This window comes from Lagopus muta, chromosome 24 (assembly GCF_023343835.1).
Source record: "Lagopus muta isolate bLagMut1 chromosome 24, bLagMut1 primary, whole genome shotgun sequence".
Taxonomy (NCBI): Eukaryota; Metazoa; Chordata; class Aves; order Galliformes; family Phasianidae; genus Lagopus; species Lagopus muta.
In genome coordinates, this window is record NC_064456.1 from 1,189,403 (window position 1) to 1,207,932 (window position 18,530).

General features: G+C 68.2%; 3 protein-coding genes across 4 annotated transcripts in view; all 3 read left to right on the forward strand.

Moving 5' to 3' along the window:
• The window catches only part of CELSR2 (cadherin EGF LAG seven-pass G-type receptor 2), a 19,234-nt gene extending 9,614 nt beyond the window's left edge, over positions 1 to 9,620 (forward strand). Inside the window, 29 exon segments of the mRNA XM_048925993.1 lie at positions 30 to 215; positions 292 to 405; positions 888 to 947; positions 949 to 1,060; positions 1,261 to 1,402; positions 1,585 to 1,705; positions 1,777 to 1,960; positions 2,037 to 2,138; positions 2,482 to 2,576; positions 2,673 to 2,882; positions 3,329 to 3,512; positions 3,725 to 3,868; positions 4,048 to 4,294; positions 4,546 to 4,713; positions 4,938 to 5,064; positions 5,548 to 5,748; positions 6,038 to 6,212; positions 6,298 to 6,410; positions 6,867 to 6,943; positions 7,063 to 7,123; positions 7,125 to 7,190; positions 7,548 to 7,670; positions 7,756 to 7,877; positions 7,961 to 8,037; positions 8,124 to 8,273; positions 8,346 to 8,516; positions 8,595 to 8,650; positions 8,652 to 8,824; positions 9,570 to 9,620. Of these exon segments, the coding sequence (XP_048781950.1) occupies positions 30 to 215; positions 292 to 405; positions 888 to 947; positions 949 to 1,060; positions 1,261 to 1,402; positions 1,585 to 1,705; positions 1,777 to 1,960; positions 2,037 to 2,138; positions 2,482 to 2,576; positions 2,673 to 2,882; positions 3,329 to 3,512; positions 3,725 to 3,868; positions 4,048 to 4,294; positions 4,546 to 4,713; positions 4,938 to 5,064; positions 5,548 to 5,748; positions 6,038 to 6,212; positions 6,298 to 6,410; positions 6,867 to 6,943; positions 7,063 to 7,123; positions 7,125 to 7,190; positions 7,548 to 7,670; positions 7,756 to 7,877; positions 7,961 to 8,037; positions 8,124 to 8,273; positions 8,346 to 8,516; positions 8,595 to 8,650; positions 8,652 to 8,824; positions 9,570 to 9,591 (3,783 nt within the window). The 3' untranslated portion in view covers positions 9,592 to 9,620.
• Positions 9,621 to 11,587: 1,967 nt separating this feature from the next.
• PPIL1 (peptidylprolyl isomerase like 1) lies at positions 11,588 to 14,174 on the forward strand. Its single transcript, XM_048926280.1, is given in 8 exon segments — positions 11,588 to 11,799; positions 11,934 to 12,470; positions 13,049 to 13,145; positions 13,147 to 13,208; positions 13,715 to 13,779; positions 13,952 to 14,013; positions 14,015 to 14,143; positions 14,145 to 14,174. Coding segments are annotated over 8 exon segments (1,194 nt in total).
• Positions 14,175 to 15,112: 938 nt separating this feature from the next.
• LOC125684099 (copine-5-like) overlaps positions 15,113 to 18,530 on the forward strand; it is an 11,689-nt gene continuing 8,271 nt past the window's right edge. Inside the window, exons 1-7 of one of the 2 annotated variants that reach the window (XM_048925852.1) lie at positions 15,113 to 15,162; positions 16,843 to 16,883; positions 16,976 to 17,022; positions 17,344 to 17,447; positions 17,756 to 17,795; positions 17,902 to 17,978; positions 18,205 to 18,264. In XM_048925852.1, coding sequence (XP_048781809.1) covers positions 18,206 to 18,264 — 59 coding nt within the window. In that variant the 5' untranslated portion in view covers positions 15,113 to 15,162; positions 16,843 to 16,883; positions 16,976 to 17,022; ... (2 more) ...; positions 17,902 to 17,978; position 18,205. The remainder of the gene's footprint in view (positions 15,163 to 16,842; positions 16,884 to 16,975; positions 17,023 to 17,343; positions 17,448 to 17,755; positions 17,796 to 17,901; positions 17,979 to 18,204; positions 18,265 to 18,530) is intronic. The other variant, XM_048925851.1, reaches the window with a different exon arrangement.

Sequence of the window (18,530 nt, forward strand, 5' to 3'; positions counted from 1 at the left end):
CATGGGTGCTCTGACACCTCTGCCCACAGCTGAGCGAGGGGCAGGTGGAGGCAGGCGTGTGGCAGGGGGGGTCCCGCCTGGCCCTGCTGCGTCTGCCCCACGCGCGGGTCAACGACGGCGCCTGGCATCACCTCCAGCTGGAGCTGCGGGGGGACCCCGGCCGTGCCCCCCCCACCACCCTGCTGCTCCTCGCCCTCGACTACGGCCGCCATCAGGTGCGGGGGGACACAGGGCGGGCCGTGGGGTGGGGACCCCCGGTACCCATGGAGCTCAGTGCCCCTCTGCCCGCAGGCGACGGCCGACGTGGCCGGGGGGCTGCAGGGGCTGCGGCTGCGGGCGCTGAGCGTCGGGGGGCTGCAGGGGGACGGCGGGCAGGTGGAGCAGGGCTTCCGTGGCTGTGTGCAGGTATGGGGCCGGGATGGGCTGTGAGGTGTGGGATGTGGCGGGGGGGATGTGGGCACGGCGCTGTGGGGCGTGGAGGTGGGCAGAGGGACACGGGATGCGTCACAGGGAGTGGGGACACGAGCAAGATACGGGAGTGTGGGCACAGTGCTGTGGGTACGGGCACAGGGACGTGGCGCAGGGCATGGGGACACCCACAAGGGACGGGGACAGGGAGCAGGGCATGGGGATGTGGGCACAGTGCAATGGGGGTGGGCACACGGGATGGGGGTGTGGGCACGGAACGCGGCACAGGGTGTGAGGATGTGTGGGAGGAATGGGGACACACACGAGGTGTGGGGACAGGGCACAGCGCCACGGGGGTGGGCACAGAGATGTGGGCATGGCGGTGTGGCCATGAACCATGGGGACACGGGGGCACGACGTGGGTCCTGAGCACGGCCCCGGTGACACGGGGACTTGCCCGGTGCCGGGCGCTGCCGCAGGGTGTGCGCGTGGGGACGACGGGCAGCGAGGTGACACTGGAGGTGGCGACAGCTGCACGGGGTGAATGTGGAGGGGGGCTGTGCTCTGCCCGACCCCTGTGACTCGGGGCCGTGCCCACCCCACAGCTACTGCAGTGACGACTGGGACAGCTTCTCCTGCAGCTGCCACCCGGGTGAGTGCCAGCAGGACCGCTGCGTCCCCACGGTGCTGTCCTCTCCAGGGCTGTCACCTCTGCCTTGGTGCTGCCGCCCCACAGCCCCCGACCTAACCCCTCTCCAAAGGACAGGCTGCCTTGGGGATGCCACAGCCTGAGAGGCCGCCCCTTGGGGACACTGCATTAAATGTGCCCCCACCTCACCCCCGGTGTCACAGGTTACTTCGGTGACAGCTGCATCAGCGCCTGCGCCCTCGACCCCTGTGAGCATCGGGGCGGCTGTGTGCGCAGAGCAGGTGCCCCCCATGGCTACGCCTGTGAGTGTCCCCAGGGCTACTTTGGGCCGTACTGCGAGCACAGGTGAGGGGAGGGGACACGGTGAGGACAGGAGGGGCTGTGGAAGGGACGTGGGGGTCGTGGAAAGGGGACGGTGGCCACGCGGGGGCACAGCGGCGTGGGGAGGGCGTGGGGCTGCGCACTGGCTGCCGTGCCGTGCCGTGCCGTGCCGTGCCATACTGCTTTGTGCCGTGCTGCCCACACAGGGTGGACCAGCCGTGCCCGCGGGGCTGGTGGGGACACCCCACCTGCGGCCCCTGCAGCTGCGACGTCACCAAAGGCTTCGACCCCGACTGCAACAAGACGACAGGCGAGTGCCGCTGCAAGGTGAGCGCCCCCCACCGTCCCCGCCGTGCCCCCACCCGGCGCAGCCCCGCCGACCCCCCGTGTCCCCGCAGGAGAACCACTACCGCCCGGCGGGCAGCGACACCTGCCTGCTGTGCGACTGCTACCCCACCGGGTCCCTGTCACGCCTCTGCGATGCCACCAGCGGGCAGTGCCCCTGCAAGCCCGGCGTCATCGGGCGGCACTGCGACCGCTGCGACAACCCCTTCGCCGAGGTGACGGTCAGCGGCTGTGAAGGTGAGTGATGGCACCGCGGTGTCACCCGGCGCCGGTGTCCTCCGGTGCTGACACCTGCACTCTCTGCCTCCTGCAGTCAACTATGACAGCTGTCCCCGTGCCATCGAGGCCAGCATCTGGTGGCCGAGGACACGCTTTGGGCTGCCTGCCGCCGCCCCGTGCCCCAAGGGCTCCATTGGTAAGGGGGGACGTGGGGACAGGGCTGTGCCATGCCACCTATGCCCAAGTGATGCCTGCTGGTGATAGAAGGGGGGGACAGAGCCCGGTGCCACCCTGTGCTCCAAGTGCCCTGTGGGTGCAGGGGAGACCTGGGGACAAGGGCTGCCCATCGCCACCCTACGCCCCAGGGGCACAGGGGGACAGGGGGGTGGTGACAGGCAGCCCTTTCCCCGAGTGCTCCGCGGGCACAGGAGGGGCACAGAGCTCTGCACTGCCGTCCTGCTGCCACTCCATTACAAGAGCCCACGGCTGTAGGGACGTGCGGTGTCCCCGCAGCGTCCCCTCTGTCCCCATCCCCGCAGGCACAGCGGTGCGTCACTGCGACGAGCACAAGGGCTGGCTGCCCCCCAACCTCTTCAACTGCACCTCGTTGGCCTTCGCCGCCCTCAAAGGCTTCGTGAGTGTCCCCAACTCGGGGGGGGGGGGGGAAGCGGGGGGGCGGAGCGTGCAGCGCCGTGGGGGACGCGGTGTGCTGAGGTTTTCCTCCCCGCAGGCGGAGCGCTTGGTGCGCAACGAGTCGGTGCTGGACACGGCGCAGTCGCAGCGGGTGGCGCTGCAGCTGCACAACGCCACGCGGCACACGGCCGCCTACTTCGGCAGCGATGTGCGCCTGGCTTATCGGCTGGCAGCGCGGCTGCTGCAGCACGAGAGCGCCCAGCGGGGCTTCCGTTTGGCGGCCACGCAGGACGTCCATTTCACCGAGGTGTGGGGCCAAGTGGGGGAGCCGCCGAGGGGCGCTGGGAGCGGGGGCGCTGGGAGCAGGGGATGGGAGCGGGGATGAAGGGGGGCGCGTGGTGCCCGGGTGTCCCCTCGGCCGTGGGGTGCTGGAGGGGCACGGATGATGGGTGTGCGCTCGGTGACCCTCAGAGCGGCCGTTGCAGATGGGTACCCAGCAGGGCCGGGGTGCCTAGGAGCAACTGAGTGCCTCTCTGTGCCCCGTTCTCTGGGGGATGGAGCCCAGGTGCCACAGTGGTGGGTGCGCATCAGGTGCCAGTTGGAGACAGGTGCCCCCATAGGGTCAGGGTGCCTGGGGCTGTGCAGGGTGCTGGGTGCCCTCTGCATCCCACTGCCCAGGGAGCCGTGCAGGGTGGGCCCGTATCCTTCAGGATGTTGTGGTGAGGGGCACTGAGCAGCCCTGCCTGTCTCCAGAACCTGCTGCGGGTGGGCAGCGCGCTGCTGGACGCCAGCAACAAGCGGCACTGGGAGCTGATCCAGCAGACGGAGGGCGGCACAGCGTGGCTGCTGAAGCACTTTGAGGACTACGCCAGCGCCCTGGCACAGAACATGCGCCAGACCTACCTCAGCCCCTTCACCATCGTCACCCCCAACATCGGTGAGCGCCGTGGGGGTCGGGGCTGTTTGTGGCCTCGTGTGCGCACAGGGATCCATGTGGTGCCTGGGGAGGTGACTGTGTGCCCACCCGTGTGCCCGGGGACATTTGTGTGGGGACATTTGGGTGCCCAGGGATGTGTGTGTGCGTTCACGTGTGTTCTGGGCCGTGCACACGTGTGTTGTGCCGTTGGTGACGCCCTGGTGCCGCTGCAGTGGTGTCGGTGGTGCGGCTGGACAAGGGCAGCTTCGCGGGCGCACGGCTGCCACGCTATGAGGCTCTGCGAGGGGAGAAGCCCCCCGACCTGGAGACCACCGTCATTCTGCCTGAGAGCGTCTTCCGGCCCCCCGAGGGCAGGCGTGAGTGCTGGGGGGTATCGGGAGGCACCCTGCAGCTGTGGGGGTGGGCAGGGCTGTAGGGGATCCTATTGGGGTTGTAGGGCTGGGGACCTCAGCGCGGCTGTGGGGCTGGGAGGAGGGCCGTGGGGTACCTGCGTGTACCCAGGAGAGCATCGGGCTCCCAGCATCTCCCACCCCAGGCCCCGCTGCTGGGCACGGAAAGGCATCGCCAAGCACAGGTGGGCAGCAGCAGGAGATGGAAGAGGAAGAGGAGGAGGAGGATGAAGAGGCTGCAGGGGACGAGGAGGAAGATGAGGTGACCCTGGTGACCCGGCACAAGCGGCACCCGGAGCCCAGCGAGGGCCAGGCCATCGCCAGCGTCATCATCTACCGCACACTGGCAGGGCTGCTGCCTGAGCAGTATGACACTGACAAGCGCAGCCTCAGGTGCCGGGGGGGTTGTGGGGCACAGGGGGTGGCCGTAGGGCTGGGGGGGGCAGCAAGCATCGGGTGCCCATAAAATGCCAAGGGGATATTGGGGTGCTGCGATGTGGGGGCCCAGGAGGCGCCCGAGCTGCCCCACGGGTGCTGGGATGTGGGGGATGCAGGCGCCCGCGGGAGATATGGATACGGGCAATGGGGGCAGCTGCCTGCAGGAGGTGCGGCCCCCATGGGGACCCTGAGCTGCTGCCCCCCAGGGTGCCCAAACGCCCCATCATCAACACGCCGGTGGTGAGCATCAGTGTGCACGCTGCAGCAGGGCAGGCGCCGCGCGCGCTGGAGAAACCCATCACCCTGCAGTTCCGCCTGCTGGAAACACAGGAACGCTCCAAACCCATCTGCGTCTTCTGGAATCACTCACTGCTGTGAGCCGGGATGGGGACGGCGGGGGGGGCGGCATTTCTGTGGGGTGGGCATGGAGTGTGGGTGGGGAGGGGGGGGCGCCATGGAATGGGGGCAGCGTTGTGCGTGGTGACGTGGGAGGTGGGGGCAGCCCGGTTCCGTGGCGGGGGATCCCTGGTTGGGGTGTCCCATTGTGGGGTGTCCCATTGCGGGGTGTCCCATTGTGGGGTGTCCCGGTTGGTTGCAGGGCAGGCGGTGCGGGCGGCTGGTCGGCGCGGGGCTGTGAGGTGGTTTTCCGGAACCAGAGCCACGTCAGCTGCCAGTGCAACCACATGACGAGCTTCGCCGTGCTCATGGACATCTCCCGGCGCGAGGTGGGGACATGGCGGGGCGGCAGGGGACGCTGGGATGGCACGTGGGAACTGGGTGTGGGGTGCTGGAGGCGGGGCTTATGGAAAGTGGGAGGGGCCAGGTGAGTGGGAGGAGCTGGTGGGAAGGGAGGGGGTTTTGTGAATGGGGCTTCCAGGTGGGAGGGGCGGTCGTAGGGCGGGAGAAAAAGTGGGCGGGGCTTCCATAGGGGCGTGGCTGGACAGGGAGCGAGGCTCCCCATAGGCTGTCATGCTGTGGGCGGGGCACCCGGACGGGGGCGGAGCCAAGAAATGGGTGGAGCTCTACGTGAGGGCGGGGTCAGCTGCAGTGGGGGCGTGGCCAAGCAGGGAGCGGCGTTTCCCCATTGGGTGTGGCGCTGTGGGCGGGGCCACGAGGCAACGACCTCGGTTGTGTACCGGGGAGGGGGGCGTGGCCAAGCGTGGGCGTGGCCAGGGAGGGGGCGTGGCTTAGCGTTTCGGTACCGGCAGAACGGGGAGATCCTCCCGCTGGCGGCGCTGACCTACGGCTCGCTCGGCGTGGCGCTGGCGGGGCTGCTGCTGGCCGTGCTGGTGCTGAGCGCCCTGCGGGGGCTGAGCTCCAACCGCCACAGCATCCGGCGGCACGGCGCCTGCGCCCTGCTGCTGGCACAGCTCGTCTTCCTGCTGGGCATCAACCAGGCTGAGCTGCCGGTAGGGGCGGGGCCGGGGGGCGGGGGGGGGGGCGGGGCGAACCGGGGTGGAGCTGATGGGGAAGTGGGAGAGGGGTGGGGATGAATGGGGTGGGATCGTGGGAGGTGGGGGGCGCTGAGCTGTGGAGGTGTTAAGCAGGGGGGAGGTCGTACGAGGGCTGGGCGTTTAAATGGGGGCGGGGCTAAAGGTGGGTGTGGATTGCGGTGGGCGGGGCTTTCTGAGGAGGCGGGGCTATGAGGGGGCGTGGCTTCGTGGGTGGGCGGTTCCTGTCTGACCCCCCGGCCCACAGCTGGCCTGCACGGTGGTGGCCATCCTGCTGCAGTTCCTGCACCTGAGTGCCGTGGGCTGGGCGCTGCTGGAGGCTCTGCACCTCTACCGGCGCCGCACCGAACCCCGGCACGTCGACCGCGGGCCCATGCGCTTCTACCACGTGCTGGGCTGGGGGCTCCCTGCCTTCATCACCGGTAGGACACGCCCCTTCCCACTGAGCCCCGCCCCCTGTACCTCCCCTCAGCCAATGAGGCCCCGTCCCAACGTGTGGCTGTGTAGGGCTGGCTGTGGGGCTGGACCCTGAGGGCTACGGGAACCCCGACTTCTGCTGGCTCTCCATCCATGACAGCCTGGTGTGGAGCCTGGCGGGGCCCAGCGCCTGCGCCGTGGCGGTGCGGAGGATGGGGATACGTGGGGCTTATGGGGCACGTGGGGTGTGGAGGATATATGGGGTGTATGGGGTATGCAGGGGCGTGGGGAAGAAATGGAGTATAGAGTAAGTATGTGGGGTATAGAAAGGGGCCATGTGGGGGTATAAGGAACATGGGAGTGGGGGAATTATGGGACATGTAGGGTATATGATGTATAGGGAGCATGTGGGGTTTGTAAAACATATAGGGCATGGAGGACGTTTGGCTGTGGGGGACATGGGGCGTATGGGATGTGTGGAACGTGGGGGATAAATAGGCCATAGACAACATGTGGAGTGTATGGGATGTATGTGGCATGAGGGCATATGCTGATATATGGAATCTGTGGGACATATGAGGCACAAGGAACTTATGGGGCACGAGGGACATATGGGGTACAGGCCCCATGGCAGCCCTCCCTCACTCCCTGCTCCATAGGTCGGTGTCTTCTTCCTCGTGCTGGCAGCCAGGGCGTCCTGTGCCACCCCCCAGGGCTTCGAGAAGAAGGGCACGAGGTGAGTGAGCTGGCACAGGGACACACGAAGGACAGGGAGCACAGCTGGCAGAGGGGCCCGTGTGCAGCACTGCTCCCCCCACGCCCTGGGGTGCTGACACTGTTGTCCCCCCCCCCCAGCTCTGGGCTGCAGACAGCACTGGTGGTGCTGGTGCTGCCCAGCCTGGCCTGGCTGCTCGCCCCTGCTTGCTGTCAACAGCGATGCCATCCTCTTCCACTACCTCTTCGCCATCTCCAACTGCCTCCAGGTACCTCCACCCACATAGCCCCATATTTCCATTCCCCCAAAGCCCCACGCTGCCCCATGGAGGGCAACCATTGGGCACAGAGGGACCATCACATGGTTTGGGGTGGCACCCGCTGGCCACCAGTTATCCCTCAGCCGTCTGGAGTATCAATGGGGGACACCTCACAGGCACTGGGGGACCCTCACCCAGTTTGGGGTGTCAGCACGGGGCTTTCATAGGCACAGAGTGACCCTCACCTGCTTTGAGGTGCCACTGAAGGGACATTCAGTGCCACCAATTGTCCCCCACCCGCCTGAGGTGCCAACGGAGGACACCCGAATGCGGTTCTCACCCACCCTCTCTCCCCTCCCACCTCAGGGCCCCCTCTTTTTCCTGGTGTGCGTGGTGCTGAGCCGGGAGGTGCGGCACTGCCTGCGCTCCGCCTGTGCCCGCGCTCAGAGCCCCGACCCCGCGTTGGCCACCAAATCCACGCTGACCACCGTGAGTGCGCGGCTGTGGGATGGGATGGGGGGCACCGCGGGGTCCCACCGGCACCCCGCCTCCATCCCTGTCCCCGTCCCTGCAGGCGTACAGCTGTGACACCACCTACGTGGCCGGCCGGCTGTACCAGGCGCCGTGCGGGGACTCCACGGGATCGCTGCACAGCGCGGCCAAAAGCCAGCACAGCTACATCCCCTTCGTGCGCAGGTGCGGGGTGGGGAGCGCAGCCGGGTTTTGGAGGAGGGGGGAGGGGGGGTTGGGGGGCGGGATGTCACCGCTGTCATTCGCAGGGAGGACGCGGGGCTGAACGGCGGCCGCGTGCCGGCAGAGCAGGGGGGGCTCCTGGACACTGCGGACGCGCAGCACGGTGAGCGCAGCGCGCATCGGGACTCGCGGTGAGCGCGGCGCCGGGGCTCCCGCTGAGTTCTGCCTTCCCACCCTCCCGGCGCGCAGAGCACGACAGCGATTCCGACAGCGACCTGTCCCTGGAGGAGGATCCCAGCGGCTCCTACGGCTCCACGCACTCCTCGGACAGCGAGGACGAAGCCGGCGGCACCGCCTGGGATGCGCTGCTGCGCCCTGAGCAGCCGCCCACACCCACCGGTAAGCGGGGCTCTGAGGGGGGTCTGGGCGCCCCGTGGGTCCCCCGGCTCAGTGCCGGCCCCAAACCCGCAGGTGACGGCGCGGTGGCCCCGGCGCGGCCGTATTGGCCCGGGGAGTTTGTGACAACGGCGAGCGAGAGCGACGGGCACGGAGGCACGGAACCGCTGCGCGTGGAGCCGGTGCCGGGGGGTGAGGGGCCGCCAAGGCTGCCCCCGCTGCTGCCCCTCCCTCACCCCCACAAAGGTACGGGACACCCATGGGTGCAGAGCCGGGGTTACCGCGGCGCTCCGCGTCCCTCTGGTGCCATTCTCGTCCCCGCAGGCATCTTGAAGAAGAGGGGTTTGCCGCCCATCAGCGAGCGCGGCACCACCCCGCGCCCCCCCCCCGCCCCCCGCCGGCACCGCCGCCTCCTCCGGGAGCGAGGGCAGCCAGCGGGGGGGGCCGGGGGGACCTCGGCCCCGGCAGAGCCTGCAGGAGCAGCTGAGCGGCGCGGCGCCCATCGCCATGAGCATCAAAGCAGGCACTGTGGATGAGGATTCCTCCGGCTCCGAGTGAGTGCTGGGAGGTGGGCAGGGGGCTGCGGGGGGGGTCCCGGGGTGCAGGGGGGGCTCCTTAAGGGCTGGGGCGCCCAGCTGTGCTACAGTGAGCAGCGGGTGCTGACGGGGTGCTGGGGTTCCCGTTGGGTCCCCATTGCACATAAGGGTTTCCATTGGGTCCCCGCTGGGTGTGAGGACACCGGTTGGGTGCCCCATGGGTGCTCATCAGGTGGAAGGGTGTCCCATGGGTGCGAGGGTGCCCACGAGGCACACGATGCCATTGGGTGCTCATTGGGTGCCCATAGGGAACTCATGGGGCTCCTGTTTGGGTTCCCATTCATTGGATACTCGTGGGTTCCTTCTGAGCTCCCATTGGGTTCCTGCTGGCTGCTCACTGGGTTCCCATTGGGCGCCCTTTGGTGCGTGGGGGCCCGCTGGACACCCATGGGTGGGGGCCAGCTCTGTCCCCCCCCTGAGCTGCACCAGGAAGCCTTCACACTAACCCTGCTCTTCTCTCCTCCCTCCCCCCCCCCCCCGGACCCAGATTTCTGTTTTTTAATTTCCTTCATTAACACGGGGGGCTCTGGGGCTGCCCTCCCCCCCCCCCCCCCCCCTCCATCTCTGTCTGTCTGGGTGGGCGCTGGGTGCTGCGACCGTGGTGGGCGCCTGCACCCCCCGGCCCCCCCCCCGTGATCACGCATCTGTCTGTCTCGTTTTACCTCCCCCCCCCCCCCCCTCTTTGTGCCCACCCCCCTGGCAGGAGCGACGAGACTTCCATCTAACAGGGACCACCGCCGCCAGGGACAGCAGGGGAGGAGGGGGGGGGGTGGGCAGAGAGCGGTACAGGGTGGGGGGCACCCAGCCCCCATTGCACTTTGGACCCTGCAGCCAGCAGGGATTTGCCTGCCCCCCCCCCCCCCCCCCCCCCAAGGGTACGGGGCAGCTGTGTGCCATGGGCTGCCCCAGCAATTCGCCTGCAGCGCCGCTGCCCGATGGAGGGTTTTATTTAAAAAAATACGTGAAAAATACAAAAAAAAAAAAAGAAAAAAAGAAAAAAAAAAAAGGAGAAAATACAAAAAAAAAAAGGTTCTAGGGCCCCCCCGCAGCGTGGCAGCCCCCCCAGGAGGGGGACGGGGGGGGCAAACGGCTGCCACCCTTGCTCGGCTGTGCTGTGGCACTGGGGGGGCAGTTGGAGGGTGCGGATGCCGTGGGGGTCCCCCCCCCCCCCCAGGCAAGGCTCAGGCGGTGCCATAATGCTGGGTGCAGGATGTTGGGGGGCTGAGGGACCCCCGGGTGTGCAGGGCGGGGGGGGGGTTGGCAAAGGGGGGGTTTCCTACTGCTGGTGTGACCTTTTGTAATTAAAGCAAAACCCGACCTGAGCCTCTGCCTCCTCCCTTGTGGGGGGAGGGGGTCTCACCGCGCCCCCCTTCCCCCGTGACTCAGTTTCCCCAGCTGGGTGATGCTGTCAGCGTGGGGCGCCGCCGGCTGCCGTCTTGCGGGGGGGGCTGCAGGCGGCTGCCGGGGGGGGCCTGGTCTGCACCTGGAGCCAGCCCCCAGCCCCAGGGGAGCACCTGGGGGAGAGCAGGCGTGGGGGAAACCGAGGCACGGCGCGGCGCCACGCTGTCAGAGGGGACGGTCCCCATCCTTAACCTCTGGGTGCAGCTGTGCTGCTCCGGGGGGCTCCTCTCCCACCTGCTGCGGGGTCCCAGCCCGGCCGGGGGGCTTGGGGATGGCACTGGGTGGGGGGGGGCGGCTGCTGGGGGCCGTGCTGGCAGCGGTGGTGGCCCTGGCACGGGGTGCTTGGGTCCGGGGGGTGGCAGCGCTGCTCCTCAGCTTTGGCTGAGCTGGGAGAAACGGCGGAGCTGGGGGAGCACGGGCCTTTGTTCCCATTCCCAATGTGGTCCCCGTGGGGTGGGCTGAGCCCATCCTGCTTCCCGGCCCCCCCTCCATTACCTGCTGTCCCTGCACGGAGGGGCTCAGACCTTCCCCGCGCCACAGCCCCCCTTGCTGGGCACGGCCGGGGGGGGGCAACTCTGCCTCGGGGTCCCCCTGCTGCTGGGGGCTCCCCTGGGTGGTGCCGGGGGGCGACAGCGGGGGGACTCCTGTAAGAGGGGGGGGCACAGGGATGCAGGTCGCACCCTGCACCACCGCTGTGCCCCCTTCCCACCCCCACTGCGGTGCCACCCACCTTGGGGATGCTGGCAGCAGGCACGGTGGGCAGCAGGGCCCTCACAGGGCTGTCCTTCACCACAAAGGTCTCACGGCGGGGGCTGCGGGGGGCTCCCCCCCCCCGAGCCGGGGGGGCAGCGGGGACAGGTGGCATTGCTGCAGCTGTGCTGCCAGGCGAGTGGCCTCACGCACCATCTCCTCCAGCCCCGGCCCCACTCAGGGGGCTCCAGCGCCCGTTTGTGCCCCCTGGGGGCTCCTCGTCGTCGTCATCATCCTCACGGCTGGGGGGTGAAGGGCAGCATTAACCCTGCACCGGGCAGCAGGTGACACATCGTGAGCTGACAGCTGCCCATGTTATGTCACCTGTGTCCCCGTCTCACCTGTCAGAAGGGGACAGGATGCTGAAGTCGAACTTCTCCTCGGTGATGAATTGACATCTGGGGGCGATGCGGGGGGGCATGAGGGGGGCCTGCGGTCCCCACGTTGGAGCACACAGAGGGGGTCCCCGAGTTGGGAACGGCCATCCTACCTTGCTCCTCCATCATCACACCCGGTCAGTGAGCGGCACCAGAGCCCATGGGTGACCTGGGTGCAAGCAGAGGTGACCCCATGGCCCCCCCCACAACGTCCCAGCTCCGGGCACAGCGCCTGCTGGGGAACAGCTCTGCCAGCACCGGGCACAACGGGGCTTTGTGGCCACGGGGACAGCACGGGGCAGCACGGGATGAACTCGAACACCGGGGGGGGCCAAACCCACTGCTGGGGGGGCAGCTCTGCACCCCACACCGGCCCCACAGCCCCATCCCAGGGGACGCAGACCCGTACTCAGGGGGTCCAGCCCCACCTATGGGCCTCAAAACCCTGTGGTGTCCCAGCCCCGCATCCTCACCCGGCCCTATCAGCGCACAGCCCCCCAAAAGGGAGGGTCCCAGCCCCCCCCCCCCATCCCATACAGGTTCGGCCCCAGCCCCAAACCCTGGAAGGTTCCCAGCCCCCAGCCCCATGAATTGCGTCCCCAGCCCTTCGCCCCCCATCCCGAGGGCTCCCAGCCCCACACCCGCACCATCCCGAACCCCATAGGGCCCCCGCAGCCCCATAACGATGGATGCCGGCCCCACTCCCCCATCTCGGCGGAACACCAACCCCACACCTGGGGGTCTCAGCCCCACAGCGCGGCTCCCGGTCCCACCGGCTGCTCTCACCGCCCGGCTCCCGCTCGGCGCCGCGGGGAGGTCCGGCAGGGCGGGGGCGGGGCGCTCCGCCCGTTCGAATTCTCCCTCCGGCCCCACAATGGCGCCTCACGCTCCCGCCCGCCGCGCCGATTGGCCCCGCCCCCGCCCCGTGAGCGTTCCTCATTGGCCACCGGCGGGGAGGGGGGCGTGTCACCGAAACACCGAGGGGCCGCTTCCGGTGCCGGCGGCAATAGCGGCGCACAGCATGCCGCCGTCCCGCCTGACTCCTGGCAGCCGCCCACCGTCTCCATGGAGACCACGTAAGAGGCGGGAACCCGCGGGCCTCCGCGCTCGGTACCGGACCGCCCGTCCCAGTTTAGGGATGCCCCGGAACCCTCGCTCCGCTACCGGGACCCCCTTCTGCCTCCCCTCCCCTCCCCTCTCCTCCCCCTTCGCTGTTGGGCCCGCCAGGTTCTCCGCTCGGTACCGGAAGCCCTTTGGGTCCCTCCTCCCCACTCCCACAATCCCCCCAAGCCCGGTACCGGGACCCGCAGGGTGTTCGGGTTCCCCCCTTCGACCAGGACCCCCTTCCGCCCACCTTCCCTCCCCCGGGACACTCCGGTTTCCCCCCCCCGATACCGGCGTGCCCCTGGGAACCCCCCCGGTACCGGAGCTCCCCCTCAGCTCCCAGCCCCGGCTCTAGGACCACCCCCCGTTCCCAATACCGGGATCTCCCCCTCACCCTGGTTCCCGACCCCATTACCCCAGGTTCCCCCACCCCCCGTTTCCATCTTCTTCCTGCCCTGATCCCTCCCCGGTTCCCCTCTCCTTGTCCCCCCCCCCCCGGTCTCCCCATCCCCTCAGTCCCCCGATGCTGACGCTGTGGTGCTGTGGGCAGGATGGGCACCCTGGTGTTGGAGCTGTACTGGCGCCACGCTCCGCGCACCTGCAAGAACTTTGCTGAGCTGTGCCGCCGCGGGTATTACAACGGCACCCCGGTTCCACCGCATCATCCGGGACTTCATGGTGCAGGGAGGAGACCCCACGGGCACCGGTGAGCGCAGGGACCCCACAGCCCCCTCCTGGGACAGCAGGGTCTTCCCTGTCCTGTCACGGGGACGCCCGGGACTCTCAGCCCTGCGATGGGATCGTCGGGACCCCCCCAGGCTCTGTGATAGGGAGGCCGGGGACCCTTCTGATGGGAACGTTGTGATCCTCAGCCCTGTGATGGGGGACAGTGGGATCCCTGACCTGCAGGGGGAGATGCTGGGACCCTCAGCCCTGTCGTGGGGTCATCAGGACCCCCCAGCTTCACAGTGGGGACACTCAGCCCCCTCATAGGGATGCTGGATCCTCCAGTTTCATGATGGGAGCACTGGGACCCTCAGCCCTGAGATGGGGTCACAAGTCCCACAGTGGGAACACCAAGACCCTCAGCCCCCTAACAGGGACGCTGGGACCCTTATCTCAGTGCTGGGGACACCAGAAGCTCCCCCGGCCCTGCAGTGGGGATCCCGTGGTGTGGGGCCACGACCCCTGCCTGATCTCCATGCCCACAGGCCGTGGCGGGTGCTTCCATCTACGGCAAACACTTCGAGGACGAGCTGCACTCCGAGCTGAAGTTCACCGGTGAGATCTCAGTCCCCAGATCCCACCTTTATGTCTTAAAAACCAACCAAACCCTAACAAACCACCGATCCCATCCATCCCTTCCTCCATCCCTTCCTCCATCCCTTCCTCCATCCCTTCCTCCATCCCTTCCTCCATCCCTTCCTCCATCCCTCTCTCCATCCATCTCCAGGCGCAGGCATCCTGGCCATGGCCAACGCGGGGCCGGACACCAACGGCAGCCAATTCTTCATCAACGCTGGCGCCGGCGCAGTGGTTGGATGGCAAACACACCATCTTTGGGCGCGTGTGCCAAGGCATCGGGGTGCTGGGCAGGGTGGGCATGGTGGAAACCAACGCTCAGGACCGACCTCTGGATGATGTGAAAAGTCCTCAAGGCCGTCCCTGCTGGGTGACAGGGGGAATAAAAGCGTGCATGGAGCGGTGTGCTGGCGGTGTGCTGTGGGGGGAGATGGAGGTGTCGCCTCTGGGGGCTTGGAGGAGTCGCTTTTGGGGGCACAGATGTCACCCATAGGGGTGTGGAGGTGTCAGCCCTGTGGATATGGAGGCGTCACCCATAGGGGTGTGGAAGTGTTTCCTATACAGGCACAGAGGTGTCGCTCATAGGGATGGAGGCTTCGTGTGTAGGGACACAGAGATGTCATCTATAGGGGCATGGAGGTGTCACACGTGGGGTATGGAGGTGTCAGCCCTGGGGACACAGAGATGTCGCCCATAGGGTGTGGAGGTGTCACAGGGACACAGAGATGTTATGTTATCCATAGGGACAGAGGGGTGTCATGGGGTGGGGAGGTGTCAACTCTGGGGATGCAGACACCATTGGCACAGAGGTGGCACGCATGGGGCATGGAGAGATCACCTGTGGGGACGTGGAGGTGTCACCTATGGGCGCAGAAATGTCACCCTGAGGGACGTGGCAGGGAGGTGTCACCTCTGGGGATGTGGAGTGGTCACCCCCTAGCACCAATCCACGTGTGGGGACATGGAGATGAAGCGCCACCCCTGGAGGAACGTGTCACCTGTGGGCCACAGCTTTGTCACCCGTGGGCTCAGTGCAACCCCACTGCGGGCACCGGGGAGAACCTTGAGCACTGAGGGGGGTGGGAGGGGAACTGGGGACGCTGGGAGGCACTGAGGGGCAGCAGCGCGGGGGGGATGTGGAGGGGGGGGAGCAGGGGGCGATCCTGGGGATGTGGCGGGGTGGCACTGGGAGCACCGGGCAGTGCTGGAAGGTAGAATGAGGTGGAACTGGGGGTGGCACAGCATTGAGAGGTAGCGGGATGCGGCAGGGCGGTACTGAGAGCGCTGGGCGACGGTGGGGGGTGGCGCTGGGAGCGCTGGGCGACGCTGGGTCGGCACGAAGAGCTCCGGGCGAGGCTGGAGGTGCGCCAGGTGGCACTGGGAGCGCTGGGCGATACAGGGGATGGCGCTGGGAACGGTGGGCGGTACTGGGGACGGAGTGGGGCGGCACTGGGATCAACCGGGCGGCGCTGGGGCTTGCTGCAAAACGGCACCGCGGGCACCGGGCGGTGGTGGGAGCGGCACCGGGAGCACTGGGCGCTACTGGGGGCGGCGCGGGGGCCGGACAGAGGCGGGCTCGCGGGAGACTTCGGGGGCAGCCCCGGGGCGGCGGCGCTGCGGCAGCGCTGTAACGGGAGCACCGGGAGCCCCGAAGCGCCGGGACGGCCCCGGGAACGGCGGCGGCGGCGGCCCCGGGAGGGCGGAGCGGGGCATGGCGGGGCTGGGGGGGCTGCGGGCGGGCGGCAAGCTGACGGTGTCCTGCAGGTAGGAGCGGGTTGAGGGGCGCTGGGAGGCTTTGGGGGGCGTTGGGAAATGGAGGAGACTGGAGGTGTTTGGGGGAGCGCTGGGGGAGCGGGAGAGGACTGCAGGTGCGTGGCGCTGGGAGGCACTGGGGAGCACCCACGGTGCGTGGCACTGGGAAGCGTTGGGGAATGGAGGAGACCGCGGGTTGCGTGGTGCTGGGAGGCACTGGGAGCACTGGGGAGTATTTGGGGTGCGTGGAGCTGGGAGGTACTGGGGGCACTGGGGAGCACTCAGAGTGCGTGCAATGTGGGGCACTGGGGGTGCACTTGGAGTGTATGGAGCTGGGAGCGTTGGGAGGTAATGGAGGCCACTGGGGAGCAGTCGGTGTGCGGTACTGGGAGGCTGTGGGGGAGCGGGATGTGGTTGTTGTGGGATACTGGGATGTTCTGGAAAGAACTGGGGAGCACAGAGGATGAAATGCATTGAATGGGGGGGGACCCAGGGGTTGCGGGGGCACCGGGAGAGCGGAGGTGGCTGCAGCTGTAGGGCAGCATGGGGCAGCACCGGGGGGGGGGGGCGAGTGGGGGTGGTGGTTGTGGGTCACTGCGGGGTGCTGGGACACAGGGGGGGGGATGAGGAGCACAGGGGTGGATGGTGTTGGGGTACCCGGGGGCTGCACGGGGCGCTCGGGGGCTGTGGGATACTGGGAGGCACTGGGAGCTACTGGGGAGCAGCGAGAGGCACCAGGGGGTGTTGTGGGGAGCACAGGGAGGCACCGAGAGAGAAAAGGGCAGTGGGGCTGGGGGGCACTGGGAGGCAGCGGGACGGGGTCTGCGGTCTCTAGAGGTGCACAGGAGGGGCTGCCCCATGTCCCCTGTGCCCCCCGCCCTGAGGGTCCTTTCCCCCGCACCCCCCCCCAGCTCTGTGCCCGCTGCCACCTGGCACCCATCACCCGGCACCCGGCCCCCCCCACTCTGCGCTCACTGAAGGGGGGTGGGGGTGGCAGCACAGCGCCCCTCCCTGCCCCAATCCCACCCCATGGGACCCCAAAGCCCCCTCAAGCGGGCTGGGTTCAGGATTCAATGTTTTGGAGGGGGAATCCCGGCTGCCCCCCGTTGCCCCCCCCCCAGCTGTGCTGCCTGCAGCCGCTCCGACCTATTTTCCTCCCACTCCATCGGGGAGCACAGAAACTCCCCGAAGCCGCTGCAGCTCCGGCTGTGCGCCACCGCATCACCCTGTGCACCACCTTTGCAGCCCTGTGGTCCCCCCCATCGTGCCTCAGTTCCCCTCTCCCCGCAGGCAGCTCCTGGACAAGGACACCTTCTCCAAATCTGACCCACGTGAGTGGGGCTGCGGACGGGGGCTGGGGGGTCCTGGGGAGGGGGGGGGGGGGGGGAAGGTGAGCGCTGAGGACCCCCACCTCTGTCCCCAGTGTGCGTCCTCTACACCCAGGGACCGGACACCAAGCAGTGGCGGGAGGTGAGTGCCGACCCCGCGGTGTGGCCAATAGCACGTCGGGGTGCCGCTCGACCGACCAATCAGCACGTTGGGGGGCCGGGCAGGCAGCCAACCCGCGTGTTGGGGCGCAGGGCGGGCGGCCAATCAGCACGCCCAGCCTCCCCCAGCTTTGCAGCCCCGCTCCCGCCCCCGGCTGCTTGCCCTGTAATTAGCCGCTGGTTAATTGAGGGGCTCGGGCTGTTAATGGGCGGGCGGGTGGGCTGCCCCTGCGGCTGCACAAAGAGGCACCTGGCGCGGGCCCCCCCCCCCCCCCCTCCCTCCCCCCTGACGGCGCCGCCCCAGTTTGGCCGCACGGAGGTCATCGACAACTCCTTGAACCCCGACTTCGTGCGCAAGTTTGTGCTCGATTATTTCTTCGAGGAGAAGCAGAATCTGCGCTTCGACCTGTGAGTGCTGCCAGCCGTCCCGGCACGGCCGTGTCTCCCTCCGCCGGTTCCGTCCCCGCCCCTATTTCCCGTTCCCAATTCCCACCCCCGTTCCCCATTTCCATCCTCGTTCCCCATTCCCGTTTCCCACCACCGTCCCCCATCACCGTTCCCCATCCCTGTTTCCTGTTCCCAATTCCCCATCCCGCTGTTTCCCAACCCCGTTGGTCTCCCATCCGTCTCCCATCTCCGTCCCCGTTGCCGTCCCATCCTCTCCCCTCACCCCATCCCCACTCTGCCCCACTGCCACGCTCCCATTCATCCCACAGGTACGATGTGGACTCCAAAAGTCCCGACCTCTCCAAGCACAGTGAGTGTGGCGCTGCTCCTATGGGATGGGGTGCTGGAGGTGGGGATGGGGTGACAGGGGTGGGGATGGGGATGGGGGCCGTGGCGCTGACCCTGCTCTCTGCAGGACTTCCTGGGCCAGGCCTTCTGCACACTGGGTGAAATCGTGGGCTCATCCGGCAGCCGCCTGGAGAAGCCACTGACGTGAGCAGGGCTGGGGGCTGGGGGGGGGGGCCATGCCTGACATCCCGTGGGTGATGGTGACGATGGAAGGTCCTTATCTCACATCCCGGCGGTGTCTGGGATGGAGAGCAGAGCACAGTGTGGACAGCACAGCTCTGGGCTGCCCCCCCCCCCCAAACACACACCCTGAGGTGCCCCCACTCGGGGTCCTGCTGCCCTCCCCCCCCACCCCGCTGTGTCCCTGCAGGATGGGGACGGTCACCGCACAGCCCCGCAGCAGGAAGCCGGCACCAGCCATGTCCAATGGGTGAGCATTGGGGTGACCCCCCCCCCCCCCCACTCAGCGGGGACACTTGGGTCACTGTTTGCCCCCCCCTCACCGCCTGTCCTGTAGGGGCATCCCGGCAAGAAGTGCGGGCACCATCATCCTGCTGGCTGAGGAGCTGGGAAACTGCAGGGTGAGAGCTGGGGGAGCTTGGGGGACACTTTGGGACCCCCCCCCCCCCCCCGACCTTGTTCCAGGGGAGGAGGGATGAGAGCTCTGTGGCTGTGCCTGGGGCCTTCCTCACCCAT